This window comes from Trifolium pratense, linkage group LG1 (genome assembly GCF_020283565.1).
Source record: "Trifolium pratense cultivar HEN17-A07 linkage group LG1, ARS_RC_1.1, whole genome shotgun sequence".
NCBI lineage: Eukaryota > Viridiplantae > Streptophyta > Magnoliopsida > Fabales > Fabaceae > Trifolium > Trifolium pratense.
In genome coordinates this window covers 39,543,183-39,563,550 of record NC_060059.1, presented here as the reverse complement: position 1 = coordinate 39,563,550, position 20,368 = coordinate 39,543,183, and the positions used below count along the sequence as shown (strand labels likewise).

At 32.0% G+C, this 20,368-nt stretch overlaps 4 protein-coding genes across 5 annotated transcripts; 3 read left to right on the top strand and 1 right to left on the bottom strand.

Moving 5' to 3' along the window:
* The first annotated feature begins 1,885 nt into the window (after window positions 1-1,885).
* LOC123916722 (beta-fructofuranosidase, insoluble isoenzyme CWINV6) lies at window positions 1,886-5,685 on the top strand. 2 transcript variants are annotated; one of them, XM_045968240.1, is made up of 7 exons: window positions 1,886-2,100; window positions 2,259-2,267; window positions 3,160-4,019; window positions 4,347-4,505; window positions 4,607-4,848; window positions 5,146-5,236; window positions 5,330-5,685. In XM_045968240.1, exons 1-7 carry the CDS (start codon window positions 1,923-1,925, stop codon window positions 5,531-5,533), a joined length of 1,743 nt encoding a protein of 580 aa, XP_045824196.1. In that variant the 5' UTR covers window positions 1,886-1,922; the 3' UTR covers window positions 5,534-5,685. The 2 variants fall into 2 exon arrangements, with proteins under 2 accessions (XP_045824196.1, XP_045824206.1); XM_045968250.1 differs by having other exon boundaries at window positions 1,960-2,100; window positions 2,227-2,267.
* Window positions 5,686-8,656: 2,971 nt separating this feature from the next.
* On the top strand, window positions 8,657-13,889 carry LOC123916702 (RHOMBOID-like protein 8). Its single transcript, XM_045968219.1, has 5 exons — window positions 8,657-12,113; window positions 12,306-12,568; window positions 12,864-13,027; window positions 13,122-13,390; window positions 13,532-13,889. Exons 2-5 carry the CDS (start codon window positions 12,415-12,417, stop codon window positions 13,779-13,781), a joined length of 837 nt encoding a protein of 278 aa, XP_045824175.1. The 5' UTR covers window positions 8,657-12,113; window positions 12,306-12,414; the 3' UTR covers window positions 13,782-13,889.
* LOC123894030 lies at window positions 8,722-9,219 on the top strand. The gene has a single exon (XM_045943901.1). It carries the CDS (start codon window positions 8,722-8,724, stop codon window positions 9,217-9,219), a length of 498 nt encoding a protein of 165 aa, XP_045799857.1.
* LOC123916712 lies at window positions 10,012-10,896 on the bottom strand. Its single transcript, XM_045968229.1, has 2 exons — window positions 10,604-10,896; window positions 10,012-10,137 (listed from the first exon to the last, which is right to left on the bottom strand). The coding sequence occupies exons 1-2, from the start codon at window positions 10,894-10,896 to the stop codon at window positions 10,095-10,097; spliced, it is 336 nt and encodes a 111-aa protein (XP_045824185.1). The 3' UTR covers window positions 10,012-10,094.
* Window positions 13,890-20,368: the final 6,479 nt, after the last annotated feature.

Sequence of the window (20,368 nt, the reverse complement as noted above, 5' to 3'; positions counted from 1 at the left end):
TACAGTCAAAACTGGATACAAGTTATGCATCAACTCAATTATCCAAGATGCTAGCATCCCTTTGAATGGTGATTGGAAGATGCTATGGAATATGAATACAAGTTATGCATCAACTCAATTATCTAAACTGCTGGAGAGCTGCTAGAGAATGCATTACCACCCGGTCCAAACCTTCATGCAAGAGGTGTGCTATGCTCGTCCATTTGTGTAACTTGTGAAAGGCTCATTGAAGATGAATTTCATGTATTTTTTTGTTGTAGTTTCTCCATACAGTGCTGGTCTGAGGTTTAGCTATGGACTTCCATTCAACCTCTTCTTAATAGAGCACATAACTTCAGAGATGCTTTTTTCTCAGTCTACTCATCCCTTCCAGAGGATCAGTGCCTGCCATCTCTTTGCCACTGACACTTTGGTGCCTATGGAAGAACAAAAACAACCTACTTTGGAGTGGCAACAGTGCAATATGGAAGGTTGTTCAACCCATGCTGTCGACAATCTACGTGACTTCACGTGAATAAGGCATGTGTGATACGTGCACTAGGATAGACCATACAGCTCCTTCTCGCCCTGCCATGTGGTCAAAACCAGCATTAAGTTCCTTCAAATGTTATCTGGACTACGCCACCTTCTTTGATCCATCGTACTTTGTCATGGGAATATGTTTCAGAGACAGCGATGGTGGCACTGTCTCAGCGAACACTTCATGGTTTCCATCTGCTGCAACTGTACTAGAAGAACAGCCTTTGCTCTTCTTACTGGTATCCACTTAGCTATGTAGTTAAATCTTGACAGTCTACTTTGAATCAGATCGTAAGACAATTGTGGATGCTATTGCGGTTTCTCAAAACTTCCTTGGAGAGTTAGGTGTTATTTTGGATCATTGCGGAAACCTTCTTTGTTACAAAGCTCATTTTAACTTGGAGAATAAGCGAACAAAGTTACTCCTACCTTAGCCTCAAAAAATAAAATTATATCACTATATTGTTGATTAGGAAACTAATTTCAATGTAATTTACTAGTCCTTTGTATTTCAAAAAATAACACTACATTTTATGGTTATTTTCATAGTCAAATTGAAGTTCTGTCATGAAACTTTATAACAATTTTAGGATATATTATTTACTCAATTCACATATATTAATCTAATAGCAGCTCTCAGTAGGTGCAAGTGCAATGATATAGTTTTTAATTTTCAATTATTATACTAATCAATTTAATTATCTTTCTTACAGCATAAAACTCTAAATCATGAGCCCACGTTACTCTGCTCACGTGTGGTTGTTAAGCTTCTTATTTTTTGCAACATCAAGTTGGAGGAATCAGCCTAAAATAATTATTAAAAAAAAACTATTTCTTTACAAGACTTAAAGATTTTTAATTATTAATAAGAAGACTAAAATTTGATGTTTAGCATAGATTAGGATCTCCATTATTAAAGTAATCTTTCACATGAGAGACTAATGAAATCAACTGTGAAATGTTTGTTTAGCAAGGAATATCAAGACCTTCCCTATAAACAAATACTATGAAGTTTGTAAGTCTACATGAATAATATTTTAAAATACAGCAGCATATTTTAATAAAAAATAGTTTTAATGTGAAAAAAAAGCATTTAAATATTTTTATTCAAATCTCAAACAATCATTCATCAGACTTTACTTATTTACCGATCAAATTAGAAATGAATGGTTTCTTTTATTTGAATACTAGTGACAGCCTAGCTACACTTACTATAATAAGAACTAACTGTTGCAACTTGCAGCAAGCAATAAGATTTTTAATCAGTCTTTTAGATTATGTTATTTTAATATAAATTCTATTTGGAATTACCTAATTGGTGTTTGTAGAACTAAAATCTAATTGGTTATAAATTTGTCTACATCATTTATTCATATTCCTATAATCTCTTCATCTTCTCCATCATGAAAAACTTTGCAGCACAAGTATTGCTTGTGATCATTTATTTTCTGATAAACAGTAGAAATGGAATTGAGGCATCAACACATGATAACAATATTGATCATATCAAGTATAGGATACCTGAAGAACAACCTTACAGAACTTCTTATCATTTTCAGCCTCCACAAAATTGGATGAACGGTATTATCTCCACCAAACTATATATGTCAAATCAACTAGTATATGTATTTATTTTTTAGCCTTTTTGTTATAAACCATTGATTATGCTAATTATTTTCTTTGTTAATTGACATGTTTTTGTTGAAGAAAATTTGATAGTGGATGACTTCATTATGCAGATCCAAATGGTAAGCTACTGATTTTATTTACCTCCCCAGCACACCATACAAGCATAACTATTAACTATCAATCAGAGAGAGAATCAAAACTGTTATGTTACTTTACTTTTGCATTAATAACTTAAGCGCGCTTATCACATAATATGTATAGGATAGTTCATGGTTCGGTTCAGGAAGGAAATCGAACCGAACTGAACTATTACAATTTGGTAAGACAAAACCAAACCGTTAAGAGTGTTTGTCCCAAACCGAACCGTACTTGTATAACGGTTCAGTGCACCGGTTTTGTGGTTCTGAACCATATCCGAACTACCTTTAAAAAAAACCGAACTGTACCAAATTGTTATTATTAATTAACTAAAGGGTCTTTCTAACACGTGCCCTTTATGTTAGCATTTTACGTAACTAAAAATTAGGATGGTTGAAAAAACCCTGAACCAAATTGAATACTTGGACTGTTTAAAAAACCTAAAAACTGAAACGATAAACCAAACCACACTAATAAAACCGAACTACACCGATAAAACTAAACTATAACTGATAGTTCACGAATTCGTTCAGTTCGTGAACTATCATAGTTCTTTAAACCAGTTTGTGGTTTTTTTGTTTAATAATCCTACATATGTATAATCTATTTCTATACCAAAAGATAAAGTGAATTGTTTTCATATATTGGAGAGCTTATGGAAATAAGCCGGAAACAACTTATGGACATGTCATAAGTTGATTCCATAAGCTCTCCGAAAGAGTCTCACAAGTATTTATATCAACAGATAAGCTCAAATAAGTCACTCCAAACACGAATCAAATGGTTTATTTAAGCAATTAAGCATTTTTTCTTTGTATATGTTATGTTATCCAAATGACTAGTGTTGTTGATTTATTTTCTACCTCTTTGCAGCCCCTATGTACTACAAAGGTGTTTACCACCTTTTCTACCAACACAATCCTTATGCAGCAACATTTGGTGATATAATCATATGGGCTCATTCTGTATCCTATGATCTCATCAATTGGATTCATCTGAATAATGCTCTTGAACCAAGTGATTCCTTTGACATCAACAGTTGTTGGTCTGGTTCAGCCACTATACTCCCAGGTGAAAAGCCTGCAATTTTGTACACAGGAATTGATCACAATAAACATCAAGTTCAAAACTTAGCTATACCAAAGAATATATCAGACCCTTTCTTAAGAGAATGGCAAAAACACCCTCAAAATCCTGTGATGACTCCACCTAGTGGAGTAGAAGAGAATAATTTCAGAGACCCTTCAACTGCATGGCATGGAAAAGATGGAAAATGGAGAGTAATCATCGGTGCTCAAAATGGCGATGAAGGAAAAACTATACTTTACCAAAGTGAGGATTTTGTTAATTGGACGGTGAATCCGAATCCGTTTTTTGCAACAGATAATACTGGAGTTTGTGAATGTCCAGATTTTTTTCCTGTGTATATCAATAGCACAAATGGAGTTGATACATCTGTGGAAAATTCGAGTGTTAGACATGTTTTGAAGATAAGTTATCTAACTAAACAGCATGACTACTATTTTGTTGGTAGATATGTTTCTGGTCAGGAAAAGTTTAATCCTGATGTAACATTTACAGGAACTAGTAAAGATTTAAGGTATGATTATGGTAAATTTTATGCTTCAAAGTCTTTTTTTGACTATGCTAAGAATAGGAGAATATTGTGGGGTTGGGTGAATGAGTCAGACACTACACAAGATGATATTGAGAAAGGATGGGCTGGTTTACAGGTAATTTACTTTAGTTAAATCTAATTAACATTTTGCAATTTTAGGATCATTTTGAAATATTGTTAATGTATAGGACTAAGTTAATACAATCTTACAATATCACGGATTAAGTGTATATTTAATCTGTTAAGAAGTCTCACATCGGTTGCAAGATGACCTGAATACATGTTTATAAAGTAAAGGAATCCTCACCTTACTAGCCGGTCTGGTTTTGTAGGGTTAAGTTAGGTCCAAAACTCAATTCTGAGATAATCTTTTAAGATGTGGTCAATGTAAAAGTGTATTAATATCATGTTGGTGAATGAGTAATCTTATTTTGTGTTATAGACAATTCCAAGGCAAGTTTGGCTTGATAAAAGTGGGAAGAGATTAATACAGTGGCCAATTGAAGAAGTAGAAAATTTAAGAAACAAACAAATCAGTATTATAGGAAAGAAACTTGAGGGTGGATCAACTCTTGAAATCTCAGGCATTACTGCATCACAGGTTAGAAAATTGCTGCAACATATTTCCAATTATTTGTCGATAAATTTTATGAGAAAACAAACACAACATCAATGATAAGTACTTTTCAATTTGAACTTTAGGTTGATGTAGAAGTGTTGTTTGATCTACCTGAACTAGAAAACGGCGAGTGGTTAGAAGATCCAAGTGAAGTTGATCCTCAACTACTATGTAGCAAACAATATGAATCAAGAAGTGGCAAAATAGGGCCATTTGGTTTGTTAGCTTTAGCTTCAAAGGATCTCACAGAACAAACTGCAGTGTTTTTCCAAATATATAGAACTTCCAATAGATATGTATGTCTAATGTGCAGTGACCAAAGCAGGTTTTTTCTAACATCCTCTAAGCTTAATATGCAGTGCATAAATTCCAATTTTCAATGAGATAGCAACAAATTTTTATTCTCTGAAGTCACATAGTTACAAATCTCGGGCATTTGATAATGATCTGACTGTTCGTATTTGAAGACATATTTTAAACCAATCTAATGAAGTCAAAATACGAATCATCAGATCTTTATTTTATGACCGAGATCCCTTTAATACGTGAGGGTTTGCTTTTCCTGATTGCATGAAATTCTGGTCTATATGTTCATGAAATTAAGTTTATGTACATTTTACAGGTCTTCATTGCGAAAGGACCTTGATAAAACAACATATGGAACTATCTTTGACATAGATTCCAATCTCAAAACGATTTCACTTAGAAGCTTGGTATGTTTATTTGTCATCATAAGTGTTCTTCATATATATTTTTTAATCATGTGCATGCTAGTTTGATATATATTATGAGGCATTAATATGCAGATTGACAAGTCCATTATTGAGAGTTTTGGAGATGGAGGGAAAGCTTGCGTAACAAGTAGAGTTTATCCCTTATTGGCTATAGAGAAAGATGCTCATCTTTATGTATTCAACAATGGAAGCCAAAGTGTGGTTATCTCACAGCTTAACGCTTGGAGCATGAAGCAAGCAGAGATAGGTCATAAGGGAAATATAAATTGTGCCTAAGAAGGATAGGAGATTAAGACTGCATTTATTTATTGAGATATGAGTTTTGTTTTTGTTTTTGTTTTTCCTTTTTCATTAATGTATGTATCTTTCTTTCTATGCAGAACATTGAGTTTATCCACCAAATTTGATGAATAATATATATGCCTAAATGTAATGTGTCAATTTCCCTTTTAATGTGAAACTTGACCTGCACTAAATCTATTGAGTACTTATATCAACTTAATGTCCTATTTTATTGATAATTTAAAATAGTTATTGACTTATAAAAACTTTGATCAATCAAGCCTTTAAAATATAATATCAATAATATTGAAAGTTTCACCTTACTATTATTTTCCTTCTACGATAAGTTAATTACTAATGTGTTGCATCTTTCTCTCATGCTACTATACTAGTTCACATAATACATTTTCTAACAATGTAATATGAGAGGATCTCAAACCATGATTGCATTGTCTTCGGTCAAATTTTTACGCATTCAAGACAAATGTGGTCGTTGTAACGTTCCAAATCTCCTTTTTTATTTTCATATCTTTCTCTCATGCTACTATTATTAATAGCCATTAGATTAAAATAAAATCAAGGGATATTAATGAGTGTAACTTTAAAAAAATTACACTAGTGTAATTTGATCCCTCCACATATATGTATCAATCATTCATCTTAATCCTAATTATTTGTTTTTTGAGTTAAGATAAATTTAAATATGATACATTGTTTTTTTTTGTTATAATTGATTCATAGTTTTTTTGTTATAATAGATCCATTTTTTTTAAAAAAAAAGATTCATAGATTCAATAAATAATTCATAGTTTTTTTTTTTGTTATAATAGATTCATAGATTTAATAAAAGATAAAAAAAAATTGAAAAGATACGACACGTAGACGCCACATTAGATTAAATTATTAAAAAAAATGCCACATAAGAATTTTCTCATCGAGAAGTAACGTGAGAACGCCAAGTGTACTTTTTACTTTGAATAAGGCAAACATATATAAATATAGATTTCAGTCAAAATAGATCATATTTTCAATTTCAATATCCATTAATTTTATTTTTTAATTTTATTATTAATATTTAGTCTGTTTCACAAATATTTTGAATTATTAATTATTAATTTAAAATAATTATCTATTTAAAATATAGAAAAATAGGTGCAATTTTAGCTAAGTTGACAGGTTATATTATATATGTAGGGGGCCGGAGTTTTAACTCCGGTCATTTCACTTATCCACCTTAAGGTGAAACTTATAGTGATCACTAGGCTACTCGACAAAAAAAAATTCAATTTGTCCACAAATCTTAGCTCCACTGGTAGAAATGCCAAAATTACTAGTGTTAGATGTCATGATCATGGTTCGAACACTGATCATTCACTTTATGTAAGTTTTTAATGAATTTACCATTTGGTCTATCGACAAAAAAAAAAACTCAATTTAAAGTCAATAAATTTAATGCTAGTCAAACAAAAATTGATAAAAAAAATTCTAATAAAAATCAATTATATTTCGGTCAAAAAATAGATCATAACTAGTATTCAATATCAATTAATATTATTTATTGCATTAACGTTTCTTGTCATTTTAAATAGCCTATTGCTAGATGGTTTCTATCATCAACCTTTCAAAGTAAAATGGCGATTCGGTTCAATCATCTTCTTTTCATCTTTGCAATTATGTGTATTTTTTCTGGCATGGTTAAAGGTAATAACCTAATTTTCCAACTCAAAATTTTCTTTTTTCAATGAAAATACATGCTATAGAAATCTTAGGAACTTTTTATGTTGATAAAATTATGATCAATATTTTTAATCAGTTTTAGGAACCATATTATATTATTATAAAAATGTAACATCTCTCAAGATTAATGCCAAAAAATACAGAATATTAGATAAAATCTCTAATGCAATTTAATTGATTGTGCAGGATTTGGAACATATCTACCACCTCCTGGCACATTAGATTGTTTTCCTTTGAAAGGACCATGTACTGATATATTTAGTCGAGAATGTGATAAATTGTGTATAGCAAAGGGATACACTAAAGGTTATAGGTGTGTATTGTCCATACACCGTCCATGTTGTTGCAATAAAGTCTAGAGAGAATTATTTATGGCTGATATTTGTACACTTTCAATAATAAAATCATTAAAAAAAATTATTCAATAATTTTGTGGTTTTTGTTTTTTTACAGATTTTCCTATTTTCAATGAAAATTTATATTTTATCATAGTGATTATGAATTTTATAATAATGATTAATAAAATAATGGATTTAGTTGTACCATAAAAAAAGACTTATTTCGCTTTTGGTCCTTTATTTTATCAATTTTATGAAATTAGTCCTCTTCTTTCGAAAATCAAACTTTTCTATAGTTTATTTTGACACTGAGGAGGTTTATCACAAGTGGTTGATGCACAGTGTATTAGTGTTGTAAACCTTTAGGTATCGAGTTCAACTTCATCCGATAAAAAAAAGAAACAACATAGCATTTAGGTATAGTTTATTTACCTCCTTTGGATCAGCAAGCATTCCAACAATTGCAGCATGTATGAAATCTTTGATTCTCAGTTCTAGAATCCATTGCTACAAGAAAACACATTATCCGAGAGATTCTTTGTCGCTGGAATAGATTCTTCTGTTAATGCAGATTGATCAACATTCATCACCCTCAAAGAGACGAGTATCATCAGAAACGATATCTCATAATTTAATGCTAATTATGTCACCTAATTACTATCAATTTAAAATATACTCCCTCCGTCCCAAAATATAAAGAATTCTTTGACCACTGCACGTATGTCGATACATATTTTTTATTATTAATATCTTTAATTTTTTATTAGTAGAAAATATAGAAATTTGATATTTTAAAAATAAAATCGAAACATATCAAACAAGATCTTCTATGATAATATTTACATTTAAATATTTTTAGAAAAATACGGTCAAAATAAGATATATGAATAGCGTATTAAGTCAAAGAAAATCTTATAAAATAAGACGGAGAGAGTAAAAAAGTAAGTGCAATAAAAATTAAAAATACTCAATTTAAATCAATTTAAAATTGTTCGCAGATTCATCGTTTAAAAATCAAAGCAAAGTATCGAAGGAGAGAGATAGGAGGAGTTGAAAATGAGTTGAGAGGAGGGAGGGAGAGAAGAGAAAAGAAAGAAAGAAAGAAAGATGGGGATATCAGTGTCAAAGCGAGTTAACAACACTTTCCAGAACTCAGACCGATTCAACTCAGCATGTGACTCGGCGTTCTCTCAATGTCTTTCTCTAACTCAACACGCTTTCGAAGGAGTTTTACCTTACCAACTCAAAACCGCTTCCGATCAAATCCACACCATCATCTCCGTCCATCCACTCATCCACAAGTGGGTCCCACAACCTCCTGATCGGACTCAAGTTGATTCCGCCCTCCGCCATATCCTTCCGTCCGATCACGGCAGCGATAACGTCCTCCGACTTCCGATGTTCAAGGATTGGGCTCGTTATCTTTACACTGACGCTGTTTTGTCTTCAGCTACTAAAGCGTTGATTGTCCGAGTTCCTGTTGGTGTCGCCGGAATCGTTGGAATTGGTGCCGTTGCTCACTCCGGTCCGGCACTGGTTGGAACTTTCGTTGGAGCTTATTCTCTCGGTGTTGCTCTCTCTATTTTTCTTGGTTTATCCTCGTAAATTATTTATTTTTTATAATCTCATAAATAATTTATAATTTGCAATGCTTTAGTTTTTACTCTAAGTTAATTGTTCTGTTAATAAAGAAATGTAAAATAAATGTTATGTTTCAGTTGGTAAAAGAAATATAAATACATTAGTAAATTATATTAGTAGGAATCAGAGTTTGAATTTCGAACACTACATTTATTTTTCTTACGAGTGGAATTTTTAGCTACTAAACTGGTTAACGAATAAAAGAAATAAAATAAATGTTATTAAAAATCACAATATTAATTTTAAAAACTAACATTTTTAACTTGAACATAGTTTGAATGTTTCATCTTTGATGGGATGTGTTCATCAGAATATGTGAGTTTGGAGATGCCAATGGTGTAATAAAAAAAATTCTTTGTGGTATGAAAGGACCAATTGTTGGTTTTTGTAGTTTAGTTGAATTGTTACTAGAGAACATATCAGTTAGCAATAAATAATCATTCCAATTTGAAGAATTAACTTACTTTATAGACACCTGGTTTTTATTAGTACAAAGTTAGAGTGCTGCACAAATTTTAGGGTCTGCTAGCTCCTTTATGCCCAAAGACACCAAAACTCTTTACTTCACTGAATGATCTTCCCTATCTTGATCTTGTTATTAAAAACCCAGGTTCCACATAGGATCAAATGAGGCGCGAAAAGAGTTAGTGACACTTCTCACTTTACAAACTGATTCTGTAAGGATGAATTATAATATAAAAATCTAGTAGTAGTTCGTATGCCTAATCAAGTCACAGAATTTTGGAAGGAACTTCCTGGCAAGTTAATTCCTTTCCATATCTTCCAACCAGACTTCGACCGTGTGAAATCATTCCACAATGTCACAAGCGGAATACATGCTACTTGTCGTTGGAACAAAGAAAATTTATAAACCATGCCAACCTGTTGTTATTCAGGGGAAAGGGAAGACAAAGAAAATGTGGTTTAGTTAGTTTTGTTAATATTGTTTTGTCATAAGCATTAAACCTATATATCAAATAAAAGGTTTTATAATTGTTATTCTATTTGACTTGACTGGTGGGTGTCTCCAAGAAAAAATGTGTTTGGAATGAAACTATCTAAAGTCTAAACCTTATAACCTGCCAGTCAAGAAACTTATTGAACTAACTACTAGTCTAGTCTAGGACACAACACAAGGAATGAATTAATTGAAGCAGGTAGACATAGATGATTTTGAATTATATTTATGTTATATATGAAATGAAATGATTCATCAGACTCCTGAATCCTACATGATATATGCTGCTGCCTGCTGTGTTCTGAATGTTCATATGTGCGTGTGTGCGTGCGTGTGGGAATTAAGTGTCCTCCCATGAAATGAAAGTAAAGAGAAGAGATTCAGACTTACAAGTCCTTGAGGCATGTACTTTTGGATTCCGATTCCGGAGGATCATGGCGATCCACGGAAAATACTGAAGGCACATTAGGAACATCAAATGTCTTTTGCAGATGCAGAAGGGAGAGATTTTCGGCAGACGCAGGGGTTGAGAAAGGCGGCGATGAAGTTGAAGAAGCTGAGAAAGAGTATTTCCTGTTTCCTGCTCCATAACTTATTGGTAGTGGAGAGGGAGGTGTAGGAGGTGATGATGTTGGTGACTCCCACTCTAACTCCAAACTCATGTTATTATTAATCAACAACATTGTTAATATTCATTCATAAACTCTCACTTTTATTCATTCTCATTTCCTTCTGTTTCAAAAGTGATTTCCTGGATAATTTGAAAATGAATGCACATTTTTTTAAGTATATGTATAACTTCCTAACTAACGGTCAATCCAAATTACAATGTACAGTACCAAGTACCAACCATCTGCTAGTTATTATTGGGCATTTGAGGATCACTCAGTCAAATCTTAGTTACTTTGGGTTTGACTTTCTGCTTGAGAGAACACCTATTTTTGTGCACACAGAACTCTCTCTCTCCAGTTGAATCCAATTTTCCTCGGCACTCTGCCAAAGCCTTAGATTACAGGCACATACACTATAAGCAAAGTGTCCAAGTTTATAGCAGCTGTTAGAACAAAGGGACCAACTGCCGCGTAGGTAGTTCGGTTGGTGAGCTCATAAACATCTACATGGCAAAGGGCGGAACTTACTTGGGTGCGATCGGGAGGGGTGGAGACCCACTTGTGGATGAGTTTGTTGGAGGTGTTTTGCACAAGCATATACTCCACGATATGAATAACAAATCATAATCTCTGAATCCAACTCCATTTGTAAATGTTACAAGTTGTCATGTGCTAGTATTATTGTGTTTCTTGTCAAATTTATCATCGTCGAAGGGATACTACTGAGTCAAAAAATGGAATTTCTTAAGGAATGGACCAATTGTTTGTTTTTGTAGTTTAGTTGCATTATTACTACAGAACATATATCAGGTCGTAGAGATAATCCTTCTAATTGGAAGTAAAAAACTTGCTAGAAACATGGTATTTTATGACAAATGTAGAATGCTGCAAATATTTTAGGGTCTCCTCCTTTATGCCTAATGAAACCAAAACTCTTTACTTGACTGCATGATCTCCCATTCTCCCCGGCAAAAGTTATGGTGCATAAGTAACAAACTTATGCATGGTGCATAAGTGAATGTCCACCATCAGATCTAATAACACGTGTTATAATCCTAAGAGGAAGAGATATTGACGGAGCTGAAGCAAGTGGTGAAGGAATTGCGTGAAGAGGATTCGACGAAACGGCGAATCGCGGCGGCGAGACTAAGGTCACTGGCGAAAGATGATGCAGAAGCGAGAGGCACCCTCGTAATGCTCGGAGCAATTTCTCCTCTCGTTGGAATGCTCGATTCACAAGATCTTCATTCTCAGATCGATTCTATCTATGCATTGCTCAATTTGCAACGGTATATTGTTCTATGATCTTAGTAAATTTCTTTTATGCATGATGAGTTTTCCATTTTTTATCGAATCACGAATTTATCTCGTTATCAATTTGGTGGTTTTATGCATTTCTAATTTAATTTAATTTCTTATTTTGTTTGATTAATTATTGTGAATTTTGGTGTTTGATATTTTGTTTCTGTGGCTTATTGCAGAAATAAAGCAGCGATTGTGAAAATTGGTGCTGTTCACAGGGAAAACGTGGTATGAAGAAGAAGATTATTATCCTCAATACAGTGGTGTTGTTAGTGTAGGTTGGATGAAATGGGAGCTCCAAGAAAGAACTTTTTGGCAGAACATCATCAAACATGGCGTCTTTTTACATTTCCATTTTTGCACGCTGGAGTCTTCCATCTTGTTATCAATCTCTGCAGTGTCATCTATGCTGGGATTCACCTTGAGCAGGAGTTTGGGCCATGTAGCTTTTTTTATCTTTCTTTTGGGTTTTTATTTCATGTATTCCTATCTGCGAAGCATCGACACAAGCACATGATCCGACACTGACACATCGACACTAGTAATAATTTTAGAAAGTAGAGTGGTTAAATGTAACCACATATGTCGATATGTGTCAGTGTTAGATATGACTTTAATTAGAAGTGTCGGTGCTATACACAGGTTCAATGTTGATTGAAGTGATGTAAGTTAAAAAAAATTATATTGAAATGCTTTAATGTTGTTCAAATTTATGAGTTTTTGTTTTTAATTTGCAGTAAGGATTGGTATAATCTATATACTATCTGCTTTTGTGGGTGCTTTAGTGGCTTCTCTTTTTCTTCAAAACATCCCTGTTGTTGGTGCTTCTGGTGCTTTATTTGGATTACTAGGAACATTGCTTTCAGAACTTGTTTGGAACAAGAAATTTCATAACAATAAGGTGCTTAATTCTTCTTAGTTATTCACCTCATTTCCTGTTTCTCATTGTTCTCAATGATTGATTTTTGATCAATTTTTGCCCTGGTTGAATGCAGATTACAGAAATAGCTTCATTAGTCTTTGTCTTTGTGTGCAACTTCTTGCTTGGTTTTCTTCCGTATGTAGTCAATTTTTCAAACATTGGAGGTTTTATATCAGGATTCCTTCTTGGAACTGTTCTATTACTCTCCCCACAGTTCCAACAAGTAGCTCCAAGTAAAGGAGATCAAATTGATTACAGTCTCAAAAGTTACATGTTGAAGTTCAAGCAAAAGCCAGACAGATCAGTTACTAGGATTGTTTCTCTTATCCTCTTCACCATGTTGTACGTTGTTTTAGTTTTAATTTTATTTTTACATTCTCTTGTTTTATTCTATTTAATTTAAGGGGTTAGCTATCTTCTATCGTCTGTGCTTTCCGGCATGCGTCAAATCATTTGATGAGAAGCTTCTTTCCGTATATGCAGATTGGCTGGTTGTCTTGTTGCAGTTCATTATGGAATCAACATCAAGGGGGAAGATGTGGGAAAAAAAAAAAGGAGAAGAAGAAACCTGATAGAAAAAGAAAGAAAATTTATGAAGAGAAGAACAAATCTGGTGGAAAAATTAAGAGTGAGGATGAACAAATCTGTGTTGGAGGAAGAGGATCAGGACTGTTGTTATCCTCAATACAGTGAACGGAAGGTGTCAAAGGCGGAAAGAATTAAGGCGATATGACATGCTCTTTGCTCTTATGTTGTTGTGAGTTTATAATTGGAATTATATTGCTTTCATATTGCTGTGAATTTATACCTTCAAAATTATATTGTGTATTTGGAATGATTATGAAGTGTGCTCTGTTACTGAAATCATTAGTATTGTTAAATGGTTTCAAGACGTTATACACTGAAATCATTAATATTGTTAAATAGTTTTATATAATCATTAGTATTGTTAAACCATTAATATTGACCATGAACGTAAAATAGATTTTTGAAATCCTTAATATTGGTTAAATGGTTTCAAGATGTTATACACTGAAATCATTATTATTGTTAAGTGATTTTAAATAATGATTATTACTAAAACCATAAGTATGGTTTAATGCTTTTGATAGTCTTCTATGTGAAACCAAAATAATTGTATAATGGTTTTGTAATAAAACAAAAGACCAAATGTGATAAACATTTAAACCATTATTCACAATCAACAAGTGTGAATCAATCAGTGACCCCTTTTTTTTTTTTTGTAAAGCCTCATCATCTCTCTTTTGTTTCTTCCGTTGTAAAATGAATTTTTGTCTTTGTCTAGCTTTTTCAAAATCACTTTGAAACCAAAATAATTGTCGTTTAATGGTTTTGATAGTCTTGTATGTGAAACCAAAATAATTGTGTAATGATTTCTAATAAAATAAAAGAACAATGAAATTATTATTAAGAATTGATATATTATTAAGAAACCATTTCCAATCACTAATCTCGAAATTGAGGATGAATGATGATTCTCGTGATGTTGTGGTGTGGCTGGCGATTGTGATGAACTCTGTGATGGTGATGAATGATGATTTCAATGACGGTGATGATGATTTCGGTGACGATGATGATGATGATTTATGTGATGGTGATGAATAGTGATTTCGTCCTGTTGTTGCCGTTGGTTTGTATTGGACAGAAAACTGAATTAGAAATGATAACCGTTAGTTGCAATTAGTTTGGAGATGAGCTTGGGGGGTGTATGACGAAATGGGTTGGGGTGTAAGAAGCAATTATGTTGGGAGGTGTATGACGAAATGAGATGGAGCGTACGAAGCAATTATGTTGGGGGGTGTATGATGAAATGAGCTGGGGTGTACGAAGCAATTATGTTTGGGAGTGTATGACGAAATGTGATGAGGTGTACGAAACAATATGTTGGAGGGGGTGTATGTCAAAATGTGCTAGGATGTACGAAACAATTATGTTGGGGACTTAGGTGTAAGAAGCAAATGGGCTGGGGTGTAGATAGCAAGCTTATGCACGGTGCATAAGTTTGACTTATGCATGATAACCAGACCCAAACGTCTGAAATCATTCAACAATGTCACAAGCTAAAAGTCTATTAGAGTAATGTCAATGTTCTAGTACATCAAAATTCAAAAGTCTAACATTGCCTGATAAGGAATGTCAATGTTGTAGTATTTCAAAAGTCTAACATTGCTTAGAAATCTGAGGCTAAATGTAGTTTATAAACACATACACTTCTCTACCCACCGAAATATATTTTAACTACGGATTAAACCTTCAAGATTTTACACAAGACGTAAAAAAATCATGGTTTTTTTTTTTTTTTGCTTCTTCATATACCATACTTGAATTCAGTTATACAAACATTTATTATTATTAGCCAGTGGTTTAAATACGATGTTAGTCCATATAATTTATAAACATAATATGTAAATATTTTATCATATTATTTACTTGTAAAATTATAAATAAATTGATTTTTTTTATATTATAAAAAGAAAATGAATTTTTTGGAACTTCTTTTTAGCTCCAAAAATTTAAGACCTAAAAAAGCGCTTGCTCTAACCTCCTTAAAATTAACTTATGCATGATCTAACTTCTAAGACTTATATCTTATTATCTCATTTGCCACTTTCTTTGGTGTACTAGTGTATAAGAATCAAGAATGATTAGTCAATTGTTAATCAAAAAAATTATGGTCAATTAATTAAATTCATATATATATATATATATATATATATATATATATCCCCTCCTTCAGAAAAATCCTTATATATACTATCATCTTTGAAAACCATACATCTACACCTTAATCTAGGATCGAACCTCACAAATTACGGAAACTCATTCTTCATATACTTGTGTTGTGTTATGTGTGGAAAGAGAATCATTGGAAGATTCTTCTTACGTTAGGTTGTAAGTAAGATTCTAAACTAGGACCCCACCAATAATGTAATCACTATACTTATATCATGACATTGACATGCATGCCAGGTCTGAAGTTGGATTAAAGAAAGAAAGCCATAAAATTTGAAAAATGAAATACCCACTCACTCACTTAAAATTTACACTTTCTCCCTAGCTTTGGCTATAGTTAATTGTAGTGGTTGATATCGTTGCCATCTTTTCCCAACCTAAAGGAAAACTAATTGGGTCCCTCTTCATAGGAAGTGGAGTTAAGACTTAAGACTCTTTCTCCTTAATTATCACACTTCTCATGCTTCACTCCTTTTCCTTAATTGGGATATTCTCTTTTTAAACCTTTGTTTTTCACCCTAAATTTCTTGCACCTTTTTCATATACTATACAATACAAATTTTGATTTTAACTCTTCTCAAATTAGCAACTAAGTTTAAAATAAAAAATAACTAATAATTGTTGAAGAATAAATAAATAATTCACACGAAAAAAAGTTGTATTATCAATAAAAATTAAAGATAGAAGAATAAATTTTGTCTCTAATTTCATTATTTATATACTTATAATTAAGATGAATACTAAAATAGAGGAATAATTTAATTTTTATATATTGGACTTCAATATAGATATTTCAATTTTTTTATAATTAGATATTTCAACTTTAATATTAATGTGTGCTTTGCATATTCATAAGTTGTCTTGAAAAACCAACGGAAATATAAGTTGAAAAAAACTTATAAAAAATTATCAAAAGCTATTTTTATAAAAGTTCTTTCAAATAATCTCATAAAACTTATGTCTATAAATAAATTCAAAATTAATCATGACAGGCCCATATGCTATGAAGCACGGACACAGATACGGACACCGGACATGACACGAACACTGACATGTCGACACCGATAAAAATTTGGAAAAATGACATAATTTAGTGTAATCATAAGTGTCTGTGTCGATGACGGACATATACACTGACACGTGTCCGACACGGACACGCCTAATCCGATGAGTGTCGGTACTTCCTAACCCATATGTGTATGTTGCAAAACTGGTTTTTTTTTCTTTTCTTTTCTTTTCTTTTTCACTTTACTCTGTTATCAATTTAGAGGAGCCAATCCACATTCTTATTGTTGTTTTTAATAAAAATTTCTTCATATTTTTAATGAATAGATTACATTCTTCAATAAGTATGGATAAATTACCTTAAACCATATAGTTTTAATTAAATGCTTATAAATGCAACTTTGGTTAAAATGGAACGTTGATGCGAGCTTATCACATAATTCAAGCTATACGGGGTGGGGTTGGTGTGTCCGCAACTTCGATGGCATTTTTGTGGCTGCAGGTACTAATAAATGTAGACATAAAATCACAGTTGTTGAGGGTGAAGCTATGACTATTTTGGAGGCTATGCGCGAAGCCACATCTAGAGGATGGTCCAATATTATTTTTGAAAGTGACTCCAAAGTGGTGGTGGATGCCATCAAAGCTAATCCTCAAGGAATATCCGAATTGAACTCTATTATTTCATGTATTAAGTTATTGTTACAATGTAATTCGAACTTTGAGATTAAGTTCACGAAGCGGCAAGCGAATATGGCGGCTCACACTTTAGCGAGGGCGGTCATTTCCTGGTCTAGTCGCACCCTTTTTAACAGTATTCCTTGTTGTATTGAACATTTTATTATTAATGAAATGAATTGATTGTGTTTGTTTAAAAAAAATAAAAAATAAAATGCTTATAAAAAATAGTTTTAATTAAATTGTCAACCAACCATAATACAATTAATTGCACTCCAAATGTAATCCCATAACTCGTTTACTTTGTCAAAATATTTTCTATTTTTATTTTTGTTAAAATTATCTTTTACATTTCTAAAAAGAATGAACACACTCATTATTTCTTAATATTTCGCTTTATCACAATGATTCACTTTAAAATATTTTCATTTTTTCATTAACAAGTTAAAATAAAATATATTCTAAAAATGAAAACAAAAATAATTTCCACAAAGAAAATGGTACCATAGATGCCATCAACTACATATATATTATCAAATATTGTAATTTTTTGTCAGATTTTATTTATTTTACGGCTGAACTATATGAATTATCGGAGTTTCATCCCATGAAAACCAAGTTGTTAATAAAAAAACAAAAACTTAACTATTTGGTTTTAGCTACCTTTTGTTGCAACAAACATACGATCATGTATGTATGATTAACAAATTGACACCAAGATGCTCAAGTGGCTGTACTCCTACTTCTAAGATGCTTTGCTTATCAATGAATCATCAACAAAGTGCCTTTTGTTTATATATACATATGTAAGCAAGGAGAAAGCAGTGGCAGTGCTGCTTAGTGCTAAACCTTTTCTATTTTTGTTTCTATTTGAGATTGAGTTGGTGGGTAGGCTTAGTACAATTAATTGAAAAAGTTGATATTTTGTATTATTTCCTTATATATGCTGATGGTAGTAGTTTTAATGTTATGTGGCTAATAATTTAGTGTATCTTTGATTCTATGTTTGCAGGTGTTAGAATTGATTTTAGAGGTGTGGAATTAATTTTGACTATTTTAAGCGCAATTTATTTTTACGCTCAAATTTGTTCAATTCATTTTATATAAATGTATTAATTCATACATCAACAATTTTACGGTCAATTCACTTTTCACTAAAATTAATTTTTTTTTCACTACATAATCAAACTGGCAAAATATAAAATTGAGATGGAAGTTAAAATTTATGAGGATGAAGTCATGCATGCCATCACTCACCAGCCCATAATGTCTCTTAGCATGATGACAGAGCAATTTAAGCTTTGTCCTTGCACCCTGTTTTAGCTTTGAATCTACCTGGGCTTTTTACCTTTTGTGAATGCTAGATTCAATAACAATTATTATAATATATATCTCCAACAGTGTCCACTATAGTATATATTAGTACATATATGATATACTAGTACTATTTTATTTTCACAAGTTGCAAATTGCAACCTTAACAAATCTAATGAAACAATAACTTTTTATGGTGGATAGTAGTTATTTATGAATATTAATCTCATCTTGGCATTTTAAAAGAGGTTTTGGTTAAAGTGAAAAAAATGGTCACTATCTATCATTTTATTGAAAAGAAAAAGCAATGTAATTATGCTGATCATAGTCAACAGAAGAATATAAGAAGTAGGAGTTGGAATTGCAATTCCAACAAGTTCAAAATTAATTCCAACTCAAAAAGAATTCTTGTTTGAAAGTAACAGCTCAATTAAGTAATGAATTGGGTCTAAAGTAGTTATGTTAATTCCTTTTTAGAGGTACATAACAAAGGGGATTTGATTCCATGAATCTTTACCAATGTTCCAAGAAAAAAACTAACAAGAAATTAAGATAGATGATACATTAATTTGTCTTGCAATTATTGGAGCCGCGTTTCTTATCTTAACCCTTTGATTTCTAAGAAAAATAAGCTTTCAAACTTAAATTTTTTAAATAGTTAATACGAATTGAAGTTCATTAACCACTTGATTAATTGGAGTCCGCACTTGTGTTGCTTTGTAAAAACAATATTCTAAGCTTCTTCACACATGATCATGATTAGTACTACTTTGAGAGAACTCTTTGTTCTTAATTGTTCTTAACGGCTTAAACCCCCGCAGGGGACAAGAAGTCAATAACTAGAAACAAAAAAAGCTATTACCACATTTGGACGTTCATGATTGTCCCCATCATTGGTAGCTTGTGATTTGTGAAGCAATAGACACATGCACCCAATCAAAAGACCTAAGTCTCATTAAAAATAAATTTCCCCTTCTTATTAGTACCCTCTCCGATCCTTAATATAAGAAAGAGTTTGCATTTTAGATTCATAAAATGTTTAATATATTTAGTCTATTTTTTAGGTCAAATACATCAATCATTTTATGCATCTAAAAAGTTAACTTTTTCTTATATTAAGAACCGGAGGGAGTATCACACATCTATATAAATAAATTAGATTATAATACAAGCTTATGAAATAATTCATTAACTCTTCCCTATGCTATTTTAATCTATACTAGTATTAGTTTAAAAGTGGCAAAGCTAGGGGTCCTATTGCAAAATAATTGAGAGAATGGGACCCAATCAAATTAGGGAAGAGGATCACAAGTGATGAATATCGACCGAAATTTTGTCTATAAGCTTTCACGCAATATAAAATTTTGACCGTAATCTCATAAATGCAGCTCAAATGGTAACTACTAAGCAGTAATTCCATGATTTTATATTGCGTGAAAGCAATAGAAAAAATTCATCACTTAATCCTCGTCCCTAATTTAATATATCAACAATTGAGATATCAACAATTGAAAGCAATATTATAGACAAAATTTTGACAGTAGTCCCATAAGATTGAAACAAAACCCC